The 21,054-nt window shown below is 43.8% G+C and overlaps 1 protein-coding gene across 5 annotated transcripts in view; it reads left to right on the top strand.

Moving 5' to 3' along the window:
- SPATA13 (spermatogenesis associated 13) overlaps positions 1 to 21,054 on the top strand; it is a 149,886-nt gene that overhangs the window by 84,659 nt on the left and 44,173 nt on the right. For 4 of the 5 annotated variants that reach the window (XM_044249424.1, XM_044249423.1, XM_044249422.1 and 1 more), the window contains 2 exons: positions 9,828 to 10,211; positions 11,934 to 12,078. In XM_044249424.1, coding sequence (XP_044105359.1) covers positions 9,828 to 10,211; positions 11,934 to 12,078 — 529 coding nt within the window. Of the gene's footprint in view, positions 1 to 9,827; positions 10,212 to 11,636; positions 11,707 to 11,933; positions 12,079 to 21,054 lie in introns of those variants that run through there. The other variant, XM_044249425.1, reaches the window with a different exon arrangement.

The raw sequence follows: 21,054 nt of genomic DNA, 5'->3' as shown, positions 1-21,054 counted from the left end.
TGAACAGACACCTCTCTCCCTTTTTGTCCGCTGGGACCTCCTTCTGTGCTGTCCGTTCTTCTTTCCCTTCTCCTTCTGTTTCCTTCTATCCTTTCTGTACAACAGAAGTCAAAAGAGCATTAAGAAGAGACCTCTGATGTTCAAGAGGATGTAGAAAAACAATGGGTTTCTGATGTATTCAAATCTAAAACATTTTTGATTTTGGAATATTTAGTTGTCCTCAATCAAGAAGCAATTGGAAAAGAGGAAAGTACTTTTTAAAAAAGTAAATATTTTTTACTTTTTATAAAATTCTTTTTCCTTTGTATAAAATTATGCTTTTTATAAGTTAAAGAAAGGTTAAGTAGACCTCTGTAGTCCTTAGTATGTTTTTCAAAGATCAAATACATTTTTAAGGAATTTATTTATGTGTGTATGTATGTATGTGTGTGTGTATATATATATATATATATATATATATGCATTTATTTATTTAATGTATTGATGGAGTGTCCGTGAGCACATGGAGAGCACAAGAGAGAGGGAGAAGCAGAATCCCCACTAAGTGGGGAGCCCAACTCAGGGCTTGATCCTAGGACCCTGAGATCGTGACCTGAGCCAGCCAAAGGCAGACACTTAATTGATTGAGCCACCCAGGTGCCCCAGAGATAAAATACATTTTAAGATGTTAAGATGGAATTGTTTTGTACATTTATTTTATAACGTGATAGTTTTAAAATGTGTCTTTATTTCTTTTTTTTCCCCAAAGATTTCATTTAATTAATTAATTAATTTATTTTCATTTATTTATTTGACAGACAGAGATCACAGGTAGGTACAGAGGCAGGCAGAGAGAGAGGGGGAGGCAGGCTCCCCTCCGAACAGAGAGCCGGTTGCGGAGCCCGATCCCAGGAACCCGGGATCATGACCTGAGCCGAAGGCAGAGGCTCTAACCCACTGAGCCACCCAGGCACCCCAAAAATGTGTCTTTATTCTTAATGAGTCTAGGCATAAATTGCAGCCTACAGTTCTATTATTTCCTCTGCTTAGATGTCTAACCCAGCATTGTGTTGTTGATTTTGGAGATAGTAGGATGGTCTGGGTTTTTGGATAAGTCCAAAAAATGGGATTCCCTTAAGTGACTATTACAAAGGCCGGGGGAAGCAAACTAATCACCGGTCCTGTGTTTGCTCAGGGTTAGTGGTAAGCACCCTCCCACCACGGAAGGGTGATGGGATTTGGGGACTTGGGATGTGGTCAGAGGGTCCAGAATGGGGTCCATCACAGTTGGACAGACTTCATTTCTTTCTTTTAAATAAAGTGAGGATAAGCTCAGCTATACTACTTTCTTCAGTATATTATTCTAAGTCTTCAATGATATTTAATATGTTCATAGTCATTTAAGTGCCTTTTTATGCTTACAGAACTAGGCTAAGAATATTGTGTTCTCCATGAACCTCAGATATTTGCATTTTTAATAAATTACCTATTCTGTCTATAAAACAGGTTGTAGATTTACTGTGTTTTAAGGATATTTTATCATCAGTTTTATACATGCAAGGGCAATTAAAGTCCACTGTACTCCCCTTTTACTTCCAGGGCCTTAGGAAGCATTAATATATTTTTAAAAATATTTTTAATGCTGTGTCATATTTTTTATTTTTAACAAATGGCCTATTCCCTGAATGCAAAGGACAAGACCACAGCATTCCAGATTATAATAGTTCCTTTCCTTCTCTCTTTCTTTAATTTTAAGAGTTACATCAAAATTCCCAGTGTGTGTGTGATCTCATTTGGTAATAATCAGAACAGTTTTTGGTTAGTCACTCCCATTTCATTTGCTGTCAGAATTCCAACAGCCCCTAAGGTTCTTACAGCTTGAAACCTTGCATCTTAAAAGATGCAGCATGTTGGTAAGAATGTCACCCAGCATATATACTTCTGCCTTTAAGCCATGGACGGAAAAACTCAGTAAATGAATGGGTTTCTACTTTCTCTTCTGTTTCTTGCCCAGGGCCCATCCAAGTTGGGGGTCAGAGAAGGGGGAACAACACGTTTATGATGGTGCCTATCCCTTCATAGGAACTAGTCTGAACTAGAGGAAACCTTGAAAGGTGGAATGGAGCCAGGCTAAACATGCATGATTTTTACAGTGGTCCATAGTTCAGTGATGGGTGTCTGGCCATTTACTTATCTCAGACCAAGTCAAAAGCTACCTCTCTCCTCTCCTTGCTTGGGCAATTTCAGAAGTACCTCCACCTTGCTCTTTATTCCTTAACTAGCCTAAGTGTGGTAGGAAAAGATGTGTGAACACCTGGAATGTTAGGAGGAGGGAGAATTAGCACACCCGGGTGATAGGCAGTCCATTTCTGGTGGGCACCCCCTTATGCTAGTACAGTGTCCATGTGCACACAGGTGTGTGTACGCGCACACACGCACACACACACCATCAAGATCTATAAAAGAAAAGGCAGCTTTGGAGAAAGAAAGATTATTCCACCCACTTGTTCTAAAAATTAAAGATAAGAAACCAAACATGATTCAGTAAGTTCAACAAAACCAACTGTGTTAGCTTTCTGTGTGTGATCAGTTGAAGGGAGAAGTTCTGCTCTATGAGGAGAGAGAAGGGAATGGAGCCTAGAGGAGGGGTGAAGGTGAGCTGTGCTGCTGGAGGGGGGAGGAAGCAGTAGAGAGGAAGAGTCTGGGGGAAATGTATGTGTGCATACAGTGATGAGTGAAGAGCCACAAACAGCCCAGAGAATTCATCAAAGGGGAAGCATAAACCGGAGGTGGAGAGATGTAAAAGGGATAAGCACACTGAGGCTTTTTGTGGGGCAGCCTTACAAGGTCTAGTATTTGTGGAAGTCGTTGCTCAGGGTTTTTGCAATAAACCATATTGCATTTTTCTTATGTACATCTACAAATGGGGAGGGTCATGTCTCATGCTGGCCTTGCAAAGGTGACATTTAGTTAAGTGCCTGATCTCTCTCATGCACCCTATTTCGTTAAGTCTGTTGCCTTCTCTGTGATTGGGTTCTCATCTCTAAAATGGGTATAATAATGCCTTCTTTACTTACCTGAAAATGTGATTTTAGGTAGATTATAAATGCAAGTTGATGACAATTTAAGATTTCTAAGTAACTAAGAGTATCTTTCTGGTGTTAAAGTAACAAAGAAAAAATGTTACTAGCACTCAGGCTTTCATCTTCCTAAATATGTGAAGATTTTCTTGTTCTCACATTCAGCTTCTCAAAATGTAGTAGTTGATCTGGGATCTTATGAGTTCCCTCCCTCACTTAAAATCCTCAGACATATGTTTACAACCCATCTCATTCCAAGCACCCGATAATCCAGGTAACAAATCTGCACTAAAAGAAAAGGGAAAAAAAGCATATGCATGGTCGTATGACACATTAATTTTCATTTAAGAGAAATTAGTGACGTATAGCTCTAAATAGTGAGATGCCACTTCTTAAATTTTACAGTGTGTAAGTCCTAAAATTTCAGTTTTCAGGAGTCAGAGCACCGAGCTGGTACCATAATTAGGCTTACGTGAAATTAGGCGACCTGGGAATTTTGAACCTTGGTTCATTCAGTGGTTTTGTGAACAGAAATTGAGGGGTGGGCTTTATTTTCACTACCTTGTAGGTAAAATATAGCATTTCCTTCAGTTTAGGAGTGTAGGCAGTAAGCCAGAGTACTCTATCAACACCTGTGATTTTGTCACCCATAGATACCAAAATCTTTTTCACATCATATAACACTTTTTGTTGATATCTTGAAATCTCTTCATCAGTACTTCCAAAGTATGGACGTTTTTAGACTGATTGCTAACCTTCTTATTATGTGTTTTACATTTATTATTATTTTAATTCTTTTAATATTTTGATAATTATATTTCAGGATAATCTGATTACTTTATAATTTTTATATCTTTTATGCATTTTAAATTTTACTTAATGTGTATAAATTTTATAAAATTTTCTTTAATTTTTATTTTATGCATTTAAAGCAGTGATTTGGGGAAGGGGTCTCTGTCCCCAGCTTGCAGGAGTACCTTCAGAGCCTCTCTTCCTGTCATTTCCCTCCCCACACCTCCACCTCCTTCCAACCAGGGACTGCAGCTAAAGGCAGAAGACCTACCAAGTACTGTCTTGCTTCTATAAAAGTATGTGCTGAGGATGCAGGGCTGCATAGTGGAAAGGACAGTGATTTTGAAGTCAGACACTGCGTTGTAAATGGCCTCTCTACTTCGGCTCTGTTCACCGGAGTGAGTCATTGCCCCAGTGTCATTAAATGATAAAATGTCATGAATAGTTACCTACGTCACGGGGCGGTGGTAAGGGTTAGGTAAGGTGGCTTTGAACCTGCTGTGGTTCTGCACAGAGGGACATTCAGAAGCCACGGTGGTCATTGCTAGCATATGGCTGGCCTTCTGCCATGTGAGCTGTCGAGATGCGTTCTTGTATCACCTCCGGTTCTGGGACTGCCCCTGAATTCCCTACAGTGCTCAGGGTGCTGAGGCAATGTGGGGGGCTTGCTTACTGGGTTAGTGCACATCTTGAGAATACCTTTGGCTCACACACTGGAAAAGCTCAGCTCTGGTTAAATTTTTTTCCATCTTCCCAAAGCATCTTAATTTTCCCTGCTTGTAGTATTTCCTTCTGAATTACTTTGCTGTATGAGTTTCCTAGGGCTACTGGAACAAATTGCCACCAACGAGGGGGCTCAAAACAAGAGGATGTACCCTCATTATTGTATAGGCTAGAAGTCTGTGGATCCATTCTGGCCTCTGCCCGGGATTTCTTGACTTACAGCTGGCTCTCTGCCTCTGTCCTCATAGGACTGTCTTTACTTTCATCTTTGTGTCTAAATTTCCCTCTATTTCTAAGGGTACTGGCCATTGGATTAGGGTTCCCCAAATCCTGCCTGCCTTCATCCGAGCTCAATCTCATCTACAAAGACTGTATTTCCAAATAAGATCATATTCACAGGTCCTGGGGGTTGGGGTTTCAGCGTTACCTTCTGGGGGGCATAATTCAACCCACACTCTTGCTATTTGATCCATGAAACTTCCCTTTGACGAAGCTTCTGAATATGTGACATCAGGGCTTTGTGTGTAAGTCTTTTTCCCTCCGTGAATAACAACTCTTGCTGTGGTTTTGAAAGAAAGGGGTTTTGAAGTGTCTCCCTGGAGGGAAGATCTAGCTTGGCTTTTTACTTCTGTAAGGGAAAGAAAGGCATCTTGAAGAAGAAATTCAGGACTCCTGGGGCGCCTAGGTGACTCAGTGGGTTAAGCGTCTGCCTTTGGCTCAGCTCATGATCCCAGGGTCCTGGCATCCAGCCCAGCATCAGGCTCCCTGCTCAGCGGGGACCCTGCTTCTCTCCTTCTGCACCATCCCTCCTTGTGCTTTCTCTCTCTTTTTCTCTCTGTCAAATATATAAATAAATTCTTTAAAAAAAAAAAAGAAAGAAAGAAAGAAAGAAATTCAGGACTCCTGATGAGGGAAAGTACTTTATTTTTTTTTTTTAAGATTTTATTTATTTATCAGAGAGAGAGGGGGGGAGAGAGCGAGCACAGGCAGACAGAATGGCAGGCGGAGGCAGAGGGGAAAGCAGGCTCCCTGCCAAGCAAGGAGCCCGATGTGGGACTCGATTCCAGGACGCTGGGATCATGACCTGAGCTGAAGGCAGCTGCTTAACCAACTGAGCCACCCAGGCATCCCGAGGGAAAGTACTTTAAAACAATACAGAGAAGCAAGAGTTAAAAGGGCAGCTGTGCCCGCCCGCAGAGTTTGTTTACAGACAACTTGGGTGAGAATTGGCCAGTCAAGCTTAGAGCAGGACTGACCTGAAGGCCAGGCTGCCGGGTTGTGAGGAGGAGCATCCGAAGATACAGCTCCTCCGGCATGGCCACTTATGCCCTCACTGTCCTGTTGTAAAGGCGAGCTCAGGGAGCATGGATGTGGTCAATTTCTTGTTCCTTCAGTGTGTCTGTGGGCCACCACTGCCCGTGGCAGCGGAGTCCGGGGTAGGTTAGAACTTGTGGAGTGTGGGGGCAGGGCGGTGTCGGGGGTTTGCAGTTGCAGGTATAATCCCGGTCAAACTCTGTTCCCTGGAATGAACCCCGCTGTGTTCCAGAAGTACACAGACTTTGCCAAAAGAAGATTCAGTTTTAGAATACGCATCAAGGCTCAGATTTGTTTTACAAGGAATGTAAATCACTGTCTCTCCCTCCCTCTTTTGCCGGGAGTAAAGGGGACCTTTCGATTGTATATATTATTCTGTTAATTAATTTTTGCACTTCCTAAAACATTCAGCACCACTTGGAAAGGCTGTTTTCTCCTTTTGTAGGTTCAGTGGGACTGTGTAAATAGTTCTTGGAGGAGGATGACAGTCGGTTCCTATGAGTACCCCCCCCCCCGGCCCCCGGTGGGAACAGGAGTTGACCCTTGAGGCATGACGCGTTAAAGAAATCCTGTGCATGTCTCCTGCCCTCTCATTTCCTGCTCTGAGCATACCTGCCTTTATCCAGCCTCCTCACTTCCTGGAGTATGTTTTGGTCTCAGAAGGATTTCCTACCTGAACAGCTAAGACCGCCTCCTGTCTTCTGACACCCATTTCCTTATTTTCCTATCTGCATCAGCAAGCCTTCAGGGAGGCATGCTGCCTGTTGCGTAAGTGCAAAAAAAAAAAAAAAACCAAAAAACCATAACAAAACCCCAAAGAACAACAACAAAAAAATGCACGTAGATTTGTTACCAGTTAGACTACTCCTTGCCTGTAATTTTGTCTTGCTTCTGTTTTTCTAACACCTTGTCTCTGAACCTTTTTATCACAGCGTGATAACATAAATTGTTTATTCTTGTGTGGTTAAATTGTGCCACTGAGTTTAATAATGTAGTTAAACTCTCCATAATATCCTGTTTTTCATATGTAATGCAAAGAATATTAACTTTTTCATAATTTCTCATATTTTCCTGGTGATGGTGTCAGAGAGAAAACCCCTTTTCTCTGTCTTCTTAGGCTTACTAAGTTGGGGGGAGGGTGTGGAATTGAACTGACAAAAGACAGATGAGAAAAGACAGGTTTTCATTCATGTGGATAAGTGGGAGTTGAAAGGAAAAAGTGACTCCGGGAAGTGGTTAGAATTGGGGGCATTTATACTTTCTTACTTGGGGAAGGGGAGGTGGAGAAGGGCACTTAGGGGAAACCCAGTGATTTAGGAAAGATGAATGGGAGGTCTGATAGTTTTGTGGCCACCAGCTGCTGAGGCCAGGGATTCTCTTCTCAGCTGATAAGAGCCACATCTTCCCTGGTTGGAAGAGCGAAAATCCTATCGCAAGATAGTGGATTTATGACAACAGAGTTCTTTGGGGAGGCTCTGCTTTCAGGCAGATAAGGGAGTTCAGGGGGGAAAAAGTTTATTCTTGAATACCTTGAGCTCAAAAGCGTTTCGATGGCACAGTGGTATATTCTAGACCCCTCAGTGGTGACTTGATTTTAATATGAAGTTCTTTGCAGTCAGAAGCAACAGCAAGGTAAGCGGTGACTGCTAGAACTTACTAGCTTTTGAGCAGAGGTGACTTGGTACAGTGGGAACAGATATTTCAAGACCCCCATTTCCATGTCATTCTGTGTGTGGGCTGTGTGGCCCTGGGCAAGTCACCTTACTTGCCTAGGTTTTCGTCTTCCTAATTTGAAAAATGATGGCAGTGCAGTGGAGTGTCTATAAATTCCTTTCTGCTTTCTTTGCTCATCATTGTTTTTTCATAGTACAGTGGGTCCTTGAACAACACAGGTTTGAACTGTATGGGTCCACTTCCACGTGGGTTTTTTTTTTTTTTTTTAATAAATACTGTTCAATATGCTAAATGTCTTTTCTCTTCCATGTGATTTTCTTGATAACATTTTTTTTCTTTAGCTTACATTATTATAAAAACACAGTATATACTATGTATAGCATACCAAACACGTGTTCGTTGACTATTATCTGTAAGACTTCCATCCAACAGGAGCCTATAAGTACTTAAGTTTGGGGGAAGCTAAAAGTTAACAAGCAGTTTTTTTGACTGCACCTGGGGTCGGCAGTTCAAACCTTGTGTTTCTCAGAAGTCAGCTGTGTATGATCTTAGGGACCACTGAGGCCCATGGGATTGGAAATTACAGGAACTGTGTTTGAGCTCTTGGTTGCCACTGACTGGCAAGCAGCATGACCTGTTGGACCAGTCCTGGGGGCAGAGCTGGGCTGCCTGGGGCAATTCTGCTGCCAGCCTCCAGGCCTGGGTGGCCTGCTCTGCCTGTCCTGCCCTCAAGTACAACTCTCCTTGTTCTTGTTCTTTTCCCCAGCCCTGGAGTGGTTTTAGTTTTTATTTTATTTTTGAATAATAACCAGGGGGGCACCTGGTGGCTCAGTATGTTAAGCATCTGCCTTCAGCTCAGATCATGATCCCGGCACTGAGCTCCCTGCTCAGCGGAGAGTCTGTTTATCCCTTTCTCTTTTTCTCTGCCTCTCCCCCTGCTTGTCCTTGCTCTCTCTTTCTCCCAAATAAATAAATAAATAAATAGAATCTTTAAAAAAAAAAAAGGTATTAAAAAAATAATAACCAAGGGTGGGAGAAACCTCCTATGGAGCTAGGCAGCAGCCCTCCTCTGAACACAGACTTTGAGGGGTGTGCTGACATAGAGGTTATCTGCAGGCAGGGCTGAACCTGGGCATGGTTATTCCACACACTGCTTTTTAAGAGGAATAATTAACTGTGGCTGATAAGGGCTATTTCACTTATCATTGGTATAGCATTTCATCCACACAAGGACCCATTATTCCCCAGTGAATAGCTGCAGAACCAAATCCGCAGACCTTAAGTAACTGGCCTAAGGTTACGAAGCTAGCTTGTGGCCCAGGCTGACTTACACAGCAGACTGTTCATTTCCAACCTCATGGTTTTTTGCTGGTGCATTAGGTCGCCTCCGAAAAAAGTATTTGAACAATTTCAAAAGTGTTTAGGACCACAGACTACCCAGCTGTGGGATTGTCTAGTCCTGAATGGTTAGTTGTTAACTTGTCCTGGGTCATAGCTAGTTAGTAGCCTGATCTAGTTCTCTGAATCCTTGTAAAGTGCTCTTCTCACCAGACCTAACTCCTTGAGTGTCTGGCCCTAACAGCCCAAACTTCATCTTATTAAAGCACCTTCTGTTTTTAAAGATTATTGCAAGAAAATACCTTAGAGTGGCTTTGTAAAGCATTACATATTCATTTCCCCTTCTAGAGTCCTGTATTTCCCTGTGCTATTGTTATGTATATTTTATATTTTATTTTGGGTGAAACCATAGTTAAAGTACTTTCTAACAACTCACAATGGTACTGATTTTCTTAATATCTTTTATCATAGCTCATCCTTGCTCACCACACATCACTATTTAAATTATGGTTTTAATTCAGCTTCCAGTTAAAGATGAATTGCTTATTTTAATGCACATTTCAGTTATGTCTTCCTGTAACAGAAATAGCTTTTTAAAAACAAGTAAATCAAGGGGCACCTGGGTGGCTCAGTGGGTTAAAGCCTCTATCTTCTGCTCGGGTCATGATCTCAGGGTCCTGGAATCGAGTCCCACATCAGGCTCCCTGCTCAGCGGGGAGCCTGCTTCCTCCTCTCTCTCTCTCTCTCTCTGCCTGCCTGCTTGTGATCTCTGTCAAATAAATACATTTAAAAAAAAAAAAAAACAAGTAAATCAAGAAGGCCTTAAGGCAGGACTGAAGACGATGGGAGGGCGTGTGTGTGTGGCTGGTTCCTTTTCAATACCTTCCTGGATCTGGGTGCTCACCTAACTTGTTCGCATTTGAAAAGGTTGTGACAGAGGAATCCTGGAGGCGGGACTCATCCCGGGATGAAGAAAGGACCGAGTCTCAGAGGATCACCAGGAGGAAATGGGGTTCTGGGAGAAGAGCAAGGCCTCGACCTCTTTCCGACTATGGCCAGCTGGCCAACCGGAGTCTGTCCATTCCTGAAGACTCAATTGCTGTAGACCCCCAGAAAGAGGACACTGTGGAGGGAGACCACCTGCCCAACATGGCCTCCACGGACTCTACAGACCAGAGCGACACTGCAGACCAGAGCGCTGCTGTGGGCTGCCCCAAAGGAAGCTGGAGAAGACGCCCCATCTCTGTGATAGGCGGCGTCAGCTTCTATGGGAACAGCCCGACAGAGGAAATCGAGAGTCTTCTAACCCAAGTAAGACCTGGCTGCTTCTACCAAAGCTAACAGAGCCCTCCAGCTTCCTGGCCTTTGTTCTACCCTGTGAACTAAACAGACCGCTGCTTTTCTTTCTTCTCTCTGCTTCAAGGACAACAAACTCCCAGACTTTCTTCCTGACTCTGAAAACACTCATGAATTAACTTACCATCTGACACGCGGATGCCTTTTACTAATCTTCTGTCTTTCCTGGAGTCTCAAACAATATGTGAAACTAGTGTGCTGTTTGTTCTAAATCACCTGAGATCTTAATAAGGAGAAGGTAACAGTGCATAGTCAGTGAGCTTCTTCTTGAAAGAAGTTCTTGAATGAGAAAGTGTCCTCCAATGTTAAAAAGTAAAGATAAGAAGAAAATAAGAAAGTGGTTTTTTAGGAGCTAAGGAAATCACTTTCCTACCATTTTTTTTTAACTCTTTACATTCAAGTTGCTGCTTTACAACTACTTTATCAATAGACTAAAAGTCCTTATTATTTTCCCCTTAGTATTTCAACAAGTATTTATCAGTTACCCAAAGAGCACTTTGAGGCTACAAAACATTGAAATAAAGGCCCTGTTCAGGAGGAGTGTATGTTATTTGGTGAGACCCAACCATGGTCAGGGGTTCCCAGAACAGTACGGGTGAGCACCAAGTTTCAGTTTTTGAGCTTGCTAGCTGGTATCATCAATAACTCCTAAAATTCTCTTAAAAGGGAGGGGGTAATCTATGTTAGTATTGGATTTTATGTTTACATTCTCCCTGTAAAGCCCAGCCTAATGGCTTGTTTATAGCAAGCACTCAAATTCCTCTTGTTAAATTGAGTTAAATTGAATTGCATTCTGAAGGTAAAAAAAAAATGAAGTGGAAGAATCCCAGGAACTTTCTGTGGTATTAACATGTGCAGTACGCTAGGAAATAATTCTGAACCAAAGCAGACTGTAATCTGTTTTAACTTGAAACACAGTGTGGGAAAAATCGAAAGCACTTAGAAGTTTTTTCCCTTCAGAGTGTTAAGAAGGAATGTGATAAGGTCACTTTGTACACTTGAAGGCTCATTTAGGGAAATAGGTGGGAAAATACAAAGAAAAACTAAGGAAAGCATAAGCCAGCGTGGCCTTCGATTTGTAGCGATGGTTCACGTGGAAACATGAACAGGGCACAAAGGAGATCTGGGTAAATTTGTGGAAAGTGGAAAACCAACTCTTCTTTTTAACACGGCTCAGTTGTCATGATAGTTGAGGTAAGGAGCATTTGTCTCCCATAAATACTTATGTAGTGCCTGCACGTGGATGTGCCAGGCGGGAATGCCGGTCCAAGTCCGTCATCCAGGAACGGCTGCTTCCCCGGGCGGCTGCTGCTGGAAAACGTCTTCTTACCCTTCCGCTCCGCCCCTGTGAGAAAGCCACCACTTCCTAAATCTGCTTCTCCTCTTCTTGACGCTTTGTTTTTACCCCTGGTATATTGCTGGCAAGTGACATGAAATGTGTTGCCGGGAGGTAAGAGCCCTTGAGTCGACACTGGTGGTTTAAAATCTTGGAAGAAGTCATGCGACCGTGCCTGGTTGCAGCCTGAAGCCCTTGCCACGATTTGGAGACAGCGTCTCTCGTGTGTGAGTGGTTTGGAGGGGACAGGGCCAAGCTGCTCAGAGCTGTGCCTGTGAAGGGCTCTGCGGGAGGTGCCACTTCCTGGCATCCCCTCACAGCGTTCTGCTTTCCTTTTGTAGCCAGCAGCCAGGCCTCCCGTGCCAGCCCACCGGGTGCTGCCCTACAAGGCGGTTTCGGCCCGTTTCCGGCCCTTCACCTTCTCCCAGAGCACCCCCATTGGGCTGGACCGCGTGGGACGCCGGCGGCAGATGCGAGCTTCCAATGGTGAGTCTCCCAGGCCCATCCTGTTCGGGGGCTCCCTTGCCAGAAGCTGGTGTAGAGTCCTCAGTCTGACTGTTTCCTGTGAAACCCATTCGATTGGGCCCCTCTCCGCTGCCTCTGGGCCAGGGCGTTTTTCCCCTGGGAGTGAGGAGGGCTCGTCTCAGGGGCTGCACGTGCAGGCCTCGGGGACTCGTCAGCCCTCTGGGGTGGGTGCTCTGTGTCATCACGACCCCGTTTGAGAAGTTGCTCCCCTCGTGTCTGTGTACCCAAGTTCCTGTGGGTAGAGAGCTAAGAATGGAGTTGGCGCATTTGTCTGAACCTTTTTGAGGCTCTTTCTGGGTGTTTGAGACTCACTGATACCTTTTTGAGCACCAGAGAAAACTTTGTCTAATACAGTAGCTACTGTGCTATCACAGTACTTACCTGGTAAACACTCACTGATTTGAATTAATACCACATTTTTGGAATGATGTTTACGTCCTTTTTTTTTTTTTTAATAAGTGAAATTGTTTTATTTTTAAAACAATTTAAATAAAAAATTAAAAAATTGTTTTATTTTTAAATTTTATTTAATTTTTAAAAATATTTTTATTTATGTGAGAGAGAGAGTGAGCACAAGCAAGGAGGAGGGGAGGAGCAAGGGAGAGGGAGAAGCAGGCTCCCCAGTGAGCCGGGAGCCCAACACGGGGCTTGATCCCAGGACCCTGAGATCATGACCTGAGCCAAAGGCAGATGCTTAACCGATTGAGCCACCCAGGCACCCCTGATGTTTACATTCTTTAAAAGGAAAATCTTCCCTTACACTAATATTCATGTTGGTGCCAGTCAGCCGGTCAGATAATGAGTGGCGTGGCCTGTTGTGCACTGGACAAGAGTAACGAATTAACGTTTATTGAATGTGTTCCGATGTATTAGCTCATTTGATCTTCGTAACTACCTGCCATGTTGGTATTATTGGTATTATGGTGTTGGTATTATTATCCTCGTTTTTACAGATGAAAAAGCCCAGGTGTACAGGGATAGACAGCCCTAAGTCACTCACCCAGGACGGGGGCAGAAATGGGATTTGAATCTACAAATAGAACTTGTCATACCAAGTGGTTCATTTTTAACCACTGAACTGTATTGACTCTTTAAAGAAGTGCAGCAAACTCTAATGATTATAGCTCCAACGGCAGGATTTCCTGTCGTACTTCTAGAAGTGAATACCGTGCGGTGAGCACGAGAGTAAGAGCTGGGCATTAGGGAGCATGGCTGCTTGCCTCAGCCATGCCACCACTTTGCTGTGTGGGTACAGTGACATGCACTTGAGGGAGGCGACTGAATCTGTAAGAAGGGGTGAGGTTTCAACAGCCTTGATGAAGGTGAGGGTGTCCCTTGAAGGACTGAAATTCCAGGGACAGGAGGAGAGGGAACAGGATGGGTCAAGGAAGGGAAAGAACAAGGAGGTATGGACTCCCTGGTCAGGGGAGGCATTTCTAAGGACAGGTAGAAGAGGATGAAGGCTAGTGACCAGAAATGGTGACAAGAAGGTCACTGCTGGATTCTGACAGGAATTGTTGAGAACTGAGTCCCAGGAGGGCACACCTGGTGGTGAAAATTCAGAGCATTGGTGAATGGTGAGGAAATGCTATTACCCCTAGTTGTGTTGCGATAGTTTCTAACTCGTGTCATGTATACTGGGAGGATTTACGGTAAGACTTGCAGGTGGGGCTCGAAGAAATTTGTGAATATCTCATGCCTTTGTCAGGCCCTCAACCGAGGAGGCTGGACATCCAGGAGTCCTTGCTCCCCTCCTAAGGGAGTCACTAAATCCCATCCTTTGGATCTCAGGGTCACCTTTCTTGTCAGGTTCCTTAACCCTTCCCCTCACAGCCTCCCCATTACTTCCTCAGGCCAAGCTTTCATACACTCTAGTCAGAGTCACTGTTCATGTTCAACTCTTTCCCACTATTAGAATTAAGTCCCAATTCCTTAAATGAGTTTATAGGCTTTTGTGCAACCCGAGTCTCACTTTCCACCTGTTCCTCTTTTCTCCCTTCAGAGCTCTCTTTCCCATTACCTTATGTAAGTGTTCTTCAAATTCAGAATTCAAAATTCATTCCTTTGTGTGCCCTTGGAGGCAGTGAGCAGTCATTGTCTTGCTCCTGCAAAGCCACTCAGCGCTGGGCCTCATGTTCATCCCCTCTGATCCTGTCATCCACCCCTGGTGGTGTGTTTTCAGAAAGTCATCCAAAAGGAGGAAGAAAGCTGTATGCACAAGATACTCTTCACAACATTGTGATGGCACAAAAGTCAAAGGAAAGTAAATGTTTAGTCATAGCAGATTAGTGAGTTGGGGACCTGCGTGGGTCACTACCTCACAACAGTTTACAATATGGATAGGAAGACCCTGCAACAGCAGGAAAAGAGATGGCTACAATTTTAAAGTGAGAAGAAAAATGGAAAATAAAATCACATGTAGTGTATGAGTTTGCTAAGGCTGCTGTAACTCAGTAGCGCAAACCAGGTGGCTTACCTTACGTAGGAGAAATTTGTGTCTCAGCACTGGAGGCTGGAAATGAGAGGAAGGCATCGTCAGGGTGGTTCCTTCCAAGTGCAGGGTCGCAGAATCTCTGCCATCCCCCATCCTAGCTTCCACTTGACTCAGGTGCCTTGCATCTTGGCAAGTAGATGTATTGCCTTCATCCCTGCCTCCCCCTTCATGTGGCTTTCTCCCTGTCCTTGAGTTAGGGCCCACCCTAATAATCTCCTTTTAACTTGATCATCTACTAAAACCTTATTTCCTAATAGGGTTACTTTGACGGTACTGGGGGTTAGGATTTCAGCATCCATACAGGGGACGTAGTTCAACCTATAACGTATACCACAATTGCAACAATACACGACGTGAACACAAATGTTCAAAGATTTAACAGGAATATGCAAAAATGAAAATGGTTTGGTTAGGATGGAAGGACTTTAGGTGATTTCTCTTCCAATACCCTGTATACATACAAACAGCTGATTTCTGTGCTTTCAGTAATAGTGTTTTGTTTTGGCTTTAATGTTCTTCTGTTGAGAAGGAACAGAAATGAACTCTGACCAGCTTAAGCAAAAAGGAAATTTATTGGAAGGGTGTCTGATGTCCCCAGAGTTGAAAGAATGGCTGGAGAACCAGTCTAGGAAATGGATGGCCTTCAGGGTTGTTCCTGGGAACCAAGGAACCACGTGGAAGAAGCCAAGGGACACATGTAACAGGAAGGCATAGGAATGAATGAAGGGCCAGCCATTCCTTGTGTTGCTCAGGAGTCAAAGTCACAGGGTAGGGAAATCAACTCCTGAAGCTTAAGTGAGGTGTCTACCGCCTGGTGGCACTGGAACAGGGAGAAGGGCTGGAGGCCTCCAGAGACCCTTTGCCTTCATATTGGGAGGCAGGTACATGGTACCCTGTCACTGAGGCTGGACACAGTGGAAAGGAAGTTATTCCCCTTAGAGGAAATCCAAGTAGTATTAGAAATAGAAATAGATTCTGGACAGGTTCTTCATTCATTCATTCATTTGTTCGTTCATTTGTTCATTCATTCATTCATTCATTCATTCATATGTTCAGTAACTACTGAGTGCTTACGATGTGCCGGGTGACATCAGGGAACAGAACAAAGTCCTTAAATCACTTACATTCCAGTGTAGGGATAATGAATTAACAAGTGACTCTCTAACAGGGCAGGTGGTTCCATAAAGGAAAATGAAGCAGGGTGGAGGGTGTTCATTTTTTTTTTCTTTAATGTCATTCTGACATGATGCACCTATTCCATGTATAATTAAGAACACTCTCACTCCTTCCCTCGTGGTAGCTGTGAGTGGTAGCTGTTTCTTCTCCAGTTCTGTTGCAGTGCCTTTTCCACTGTATACCCAGAGGGACATTTAAGCAGCACACCCTTATCATCATAGTGGAAGGAGGTGGGGGAGGAAAGGAAACAGAAGATAAATAAATATTATGCACATACACGTGATGCCACAAAAGGAAATGTCTCTCTCCTGCTTCTGGTTGCAAGGCCATGCGTGCTCTTGCTGACTTTGCTCATCGTGTGCCCATCGCACGCTCCCCCTGCGCCTGCCCAGTATCTTGCCTGGTAGTGTCCTTTGCCAGCTGAGGTGGCCAGATCTGTGGAGCTGTGAGTGGCCCTGCTTGCTTAGAGTTGCCGTCATCTTTTTTCCTCTCCCTCCCTCTGTCAAAAATCAGTCAATGTATAAAAATGTGTGGGGCACCAACCGGAGCCTGCCAGGCACTGGTTTGACCATGTGGCGTAGGGCAGAGGATAAAGCCTCGCCAAGGTCACATTCTAGCATTGCATCCAATTCAGTCAGTCAGTCAGTCAATACCTTCTCTTGGGCAGTAACAGTCACTCTGGGGAAAGTGGACGTGGGTGACGTGGTAGAGAGTGTCAGGAAGGGCACGGCAGAGGGTGACCCGGTATCCCTAAGGAGGTGAAACTGGACGCTTGAAAGATGAGCAGGAGCTGAAGATCTGAGGGAGGAGAGGTCCTGTGGCAGGCACACCAGGTGCCCAGAGTTAGGCTGGTACTCGACGTGTCTGAGGTTCAACGAGAGGGCTGGGGTGACCGGAGTTCAGGAAACAAGGGCAGGAGAAGAGGGCGTTGCAGTCTGGTGGGGAGGCTGCGGCCGGATAGAAAGGGCATTGCAGGTCTTGGGTAGGACTTGGAGTTATTCTAAGTGAAAGGGGAAGCCATTGCCAGTGAGGGAGTGATAGGCACTGATTGAAGCTTTAGAGAGGAAGGACAGTTTGAGGGAGAAAAGCAGAGGAAGGGAGACTGACTTGGAAGTTATTGCATAAGTCCAGTTGAGAAACTGTAGTGGCACTGACCACAAAAGACAACCATGTCTGTCTTGGGTGCTCATTTTCCCAGTGCATGGGGAGGCGAAAGTGGCCGGCCTTGGTTCTAATCCAGTGGGGCCCGGCCTGTGGATTCCCGTGGAAGTCCTTCTCTCCTGAGAGAATGACAGGGCAGAGTTACTGAATAGGAAGAAAATATTTTGCAAATGTATTATTAAGTCATCAGAGGAAGTGGCCCCTGTGCTTGCCCTTTGTATTCTGGCTGTGGGTGAACATCACCTTGTCAGACACTGGTTCAGTGTGCATACCCTACCCCAGATGGCATCATAATATCAAGGTGTGTCCCCAAGCCATCTCTGTTACTTTGTTTCCATTTGGCTATGATTGCATGCTTCTGGACCATAACAGGATAACGTTTGTGACCCTCACGGGCACTGGCCTATCACCGCGTCCCCCCCCCCCGGGCATCCCTGGGTAGAAGCATGGTCCTGCGAGGTGCCGTGACAGTGTATCAGGGCTTCAGTGATATTCCAGCAGAGGTCTGACAGGTAAGGAAAACAAATCCAGATCTAGAATAAATGTCTTTCCCACTAAGGACAGATCATATACCCCTCTATTATGAAAAGGGTCCATTGTAATCAACTCTCCACAAGGAGCTGTCTGGTTCCTTCAAGGAACCATATCATTAACTTGGTTGAGAGGGACACCCTGTGGTTTAGCCCAGGCTTGGCATCCATTTCTGCCACCATGGCCTTTTTTTCCCTCCCTGAACCTACTGAGTAAGCATCAAGATGACTAGGAACAAAGATTGGCGTTCACAGAGTGGAACACAGTGTTCGCACAATTATTAAACAACCTCTTTTGCAATCAGATTCACGTGGGATACAACTAGGCATTCACATGGGCCAGATGATTTCTCATGCTTTGAGTGTATTCTGGTATATCTAATCGTACTCCTTCCCCAAATCAGTCCATTACCTATTTTGTTCTTTCCACATTCCTCCAAGCCATTCAGCCAAGCCATTGTCCTAGCCATCTATCCACACAAGCTAAATCCCCGCTGAGGCCCTCTCTCCTCTCAGTCAGAAAGGATTAGGAAGAATTATGGCTTAGATTTTACTATGGGGGTGGGGGGTGGGGTGGGGGGGGTGGGAGGGGGCTCCCTTTGCCAGCGGCACAATTACCAGGTAAACAGTGGAAAAGCCCTTTCGGGAAGCCTGGAAGAAAGAGTTGTGACTCTGGGATACCTACCCCAAGGTCACCTGGCTTCTGCCTTATGAAGAGGCTCTACGTGTGGAAACCAGCTGAGATCTGGGAGCTAGATTTGAGTCTCTGCCACCAGATTTGGAGATTTCCTACCATATGAATCAAGTAATAGGTTAGTACAGTTACTCACCACTTTTGTTCCTGAAGACCCTGTGCTAGGGTAAGCGTAGCCCGAGATCATGTGGGTCAACCATTCCAGTGACTGAGCTGGCTCTGCTGCCTAGTGCAAGAGTTATGCCCTCCTTTCCTGTGATATGGATGTCCCACCTCCATCGAGGTCCTGGACTTCATTGCAATAGAAGCGTGTCTTACTGACTTCCCCACCGACTTCCCTTGCCTGCTCCCTCGCCTGCACAGATGAGCAGTATGGTAGTACGGTGCTTGTAAAAGTCGCCACCCTTCCATCCTCTGATTTGGGAAACACAGCCCAGGGGATGGTGAGTCCATGACAGACCAGCTCCAGCATTTCTGTCTTCTGGTTTTTGCACTGCTTCCTTCCTATGTGCCAAGAGCTGGCCCTTCCACTGCTTTAAGAGTGGGACAGAACTGGGTCCAGATCTACAGCCCATTGAAGTGCTGAGGTGACAGCCAGTTCGATGAGCCCATGTGTTGAATGTATGATCTCTGGTAGATGTCACCCAAATGGATAAATTTGGTTTAATCCAAATTATATTTGGTAAATGCAGTAAATGCACCTTGTTTGGATTCTGATACCAAAAAATAAAAAGATCCTTTTGAGACAGTTGGGGAAATTTGCACATGGGCTGAGAATTCAGTGAAGTAATTATTGCTCATTTTGTTAGTGGGGATAATGATTGTGTAGTTATTTTTAAGTCCTTATTTGTTATGGGTACATACTAAAATGTTTTTTTGCATGAAACAATATATGTGAGTTTTGCTTTAAAATACTCAAAAGCTGCTGAGGAAGTTTGGGGAAAAAATTGGCTTTGATAATTGTGGGTTCATCATTTGATTTCTCTACTTTTGTATTTGTTTGAAATTTATCACAAAAGTTTTAAAAAAATAATGACAGTATGTTCCCTCCTTCCTGGTTAGGTGCTCCCCAAATCTGCAAATCAAGAAATGTCCACAACTAAATTTTCCTCAAAATGTAGAAATTTGAATATTAGCAAACTGATTTTTGTTAAGAAATGAAGACATACTCCTTTCAGGTGGAGGTGAACTGCCCCTTCTCAGTACGCATTCCTCAGCACCTTGCTGTGCTCCTTTCCAGCACGTCCTTCTTGCTTACATTTGTTAGAGGACTGTCCTGTCTCCTTAGTAGCCTCTTACAGTCTGAAGAAAGGTCACAAGGAGCAGTCCTCAGTAATATTTATTGACCAATGGGTGTGGTCTTGAAATAATAGATTCGGTTCAGGAATCACAATGGTACTTGCCCGTGCGTGCTCTTATAAAGCTCGTGATTGGGAGGCTGCCATCCTATTAAAAACCTTATTGCTTTACTGGTGATGGTGTTTGTAGCCCTTCTTTCTCCCTGGGTCTTAGCAAAGCATGCCTGCCCAGTGATAACTTTTTCTTAGGGTATTATCTTTACTGCCTTTTGCTTTCTCTTATGAGAAGCTTATGTAGTAAATTCCAGGGCAAGTTGCTACGTCACCGCCTAACCCATGCTCCTGATTTGCCCATATTTACTTTGGGTTCCAGCTTTATATCCTCCCTTACTAGTCTACGGATCAGAAGTCAAATTTGATTGCTTTCCAAAATTATTCTTCTTATGTCTGTTCATCCTTGTCTTTCTACTCATCTCACCCATCGAGTTCAGATTAGCTTGCTCATGTGACATAAACCCAATGATTATCTTAACCAGAAAGGAAACATTTCCCAGAAAGGAAAACATTCAGTTTCCTCAGCGATCACATTTCTGTGGAATCTTTATGGGTTACAAGCAAGGGGCTGAAGCATGACATTGAAGATCAGTAGATTTGGGGATGCCATTTTAAAAAATATCTGTTCGTTATATTTTTAAAAGCCTCCTTAACCATTAAGTACTATATTAGAGTATTTTTAGTAATGCCACATAAGAGAGGAGAGAACACAGGATTAGCTACAGTAATAATTAAATATGAAAAATAAAATGGTTTCCTAAGGAGACATGAAGTTGACAAGTTGACTTGATTAATTTTTTTCAAGTAAACTCTGCACTACATATGGGGCTCAAACTCATGACCCCGATATCAAGAGTCACATGCTCCTACTGAGCCAGCCAGGAACCCTGAATTGATTACACTTCTTATGCTTTTAAAAATATTTCTAAATTACTCAAATTGTTGCTTGATTTGATTTTTAAATAGTTTTACATCTTAATTTCTTATAAATATAGTCACTTTAGGCAAGCTAGGAAAGAGAATCAAATTAAGCCAGTGTAGCCCTCTGATGTACCTAGGCCAGAACTACACAGTCTACAGCAGAATGATGTAATGCTTGAAGTTGTTAACAATGGCATTGTGAAACTCTAAATCATAACCCCCATCTACATTTTTCATTAGGAAAACAACCAAAAAATACAGCCCTTAAAGGCATGATGTATACAATGAACATCTTTGTTTTTTAAATTCCAGTTAACATATAGTGTTACATTAGTTTCAGGTGTACAATCTAGTGATTCAGCAATTCCATTCTTTACTCAGTGCTCATCATGGTAAGTGTACATCTAATCCCCTTCACCTGTTTCAACCATCCCCTACCTACCATCTCTCTGCTAACTGTCAGTTTGTTCTCTACAGTGAAGAGTCATTTTTTGGTTTGTCTCTTTTTTCCTTTGTTCATTTTATTTCTTAAATTCCACATATGAGTGACATCATGTGTATTTGTCTATCTCTGACTGACTTATTTCAGTCAGCATTTTACCTTCTAGA

Source organism: Neovison vison, chromosome 5 (genome assembly GCF_020171115.1).
Source record: "Neovison vison isolate M4711 chromosome 5, ASM_NN_V1, whole genome shotgun sequence".
NCBI lineage: Eukaryota > Metazoa > Chordata > Mammalia > Carnivora > Mustelidae > Neogale > Neogale vison.
The sequence above is the reverse complement of the archived record's forward strand: the minus strand, read 5'-3'. Positions and strand labels throughout refer to the sequence as shown.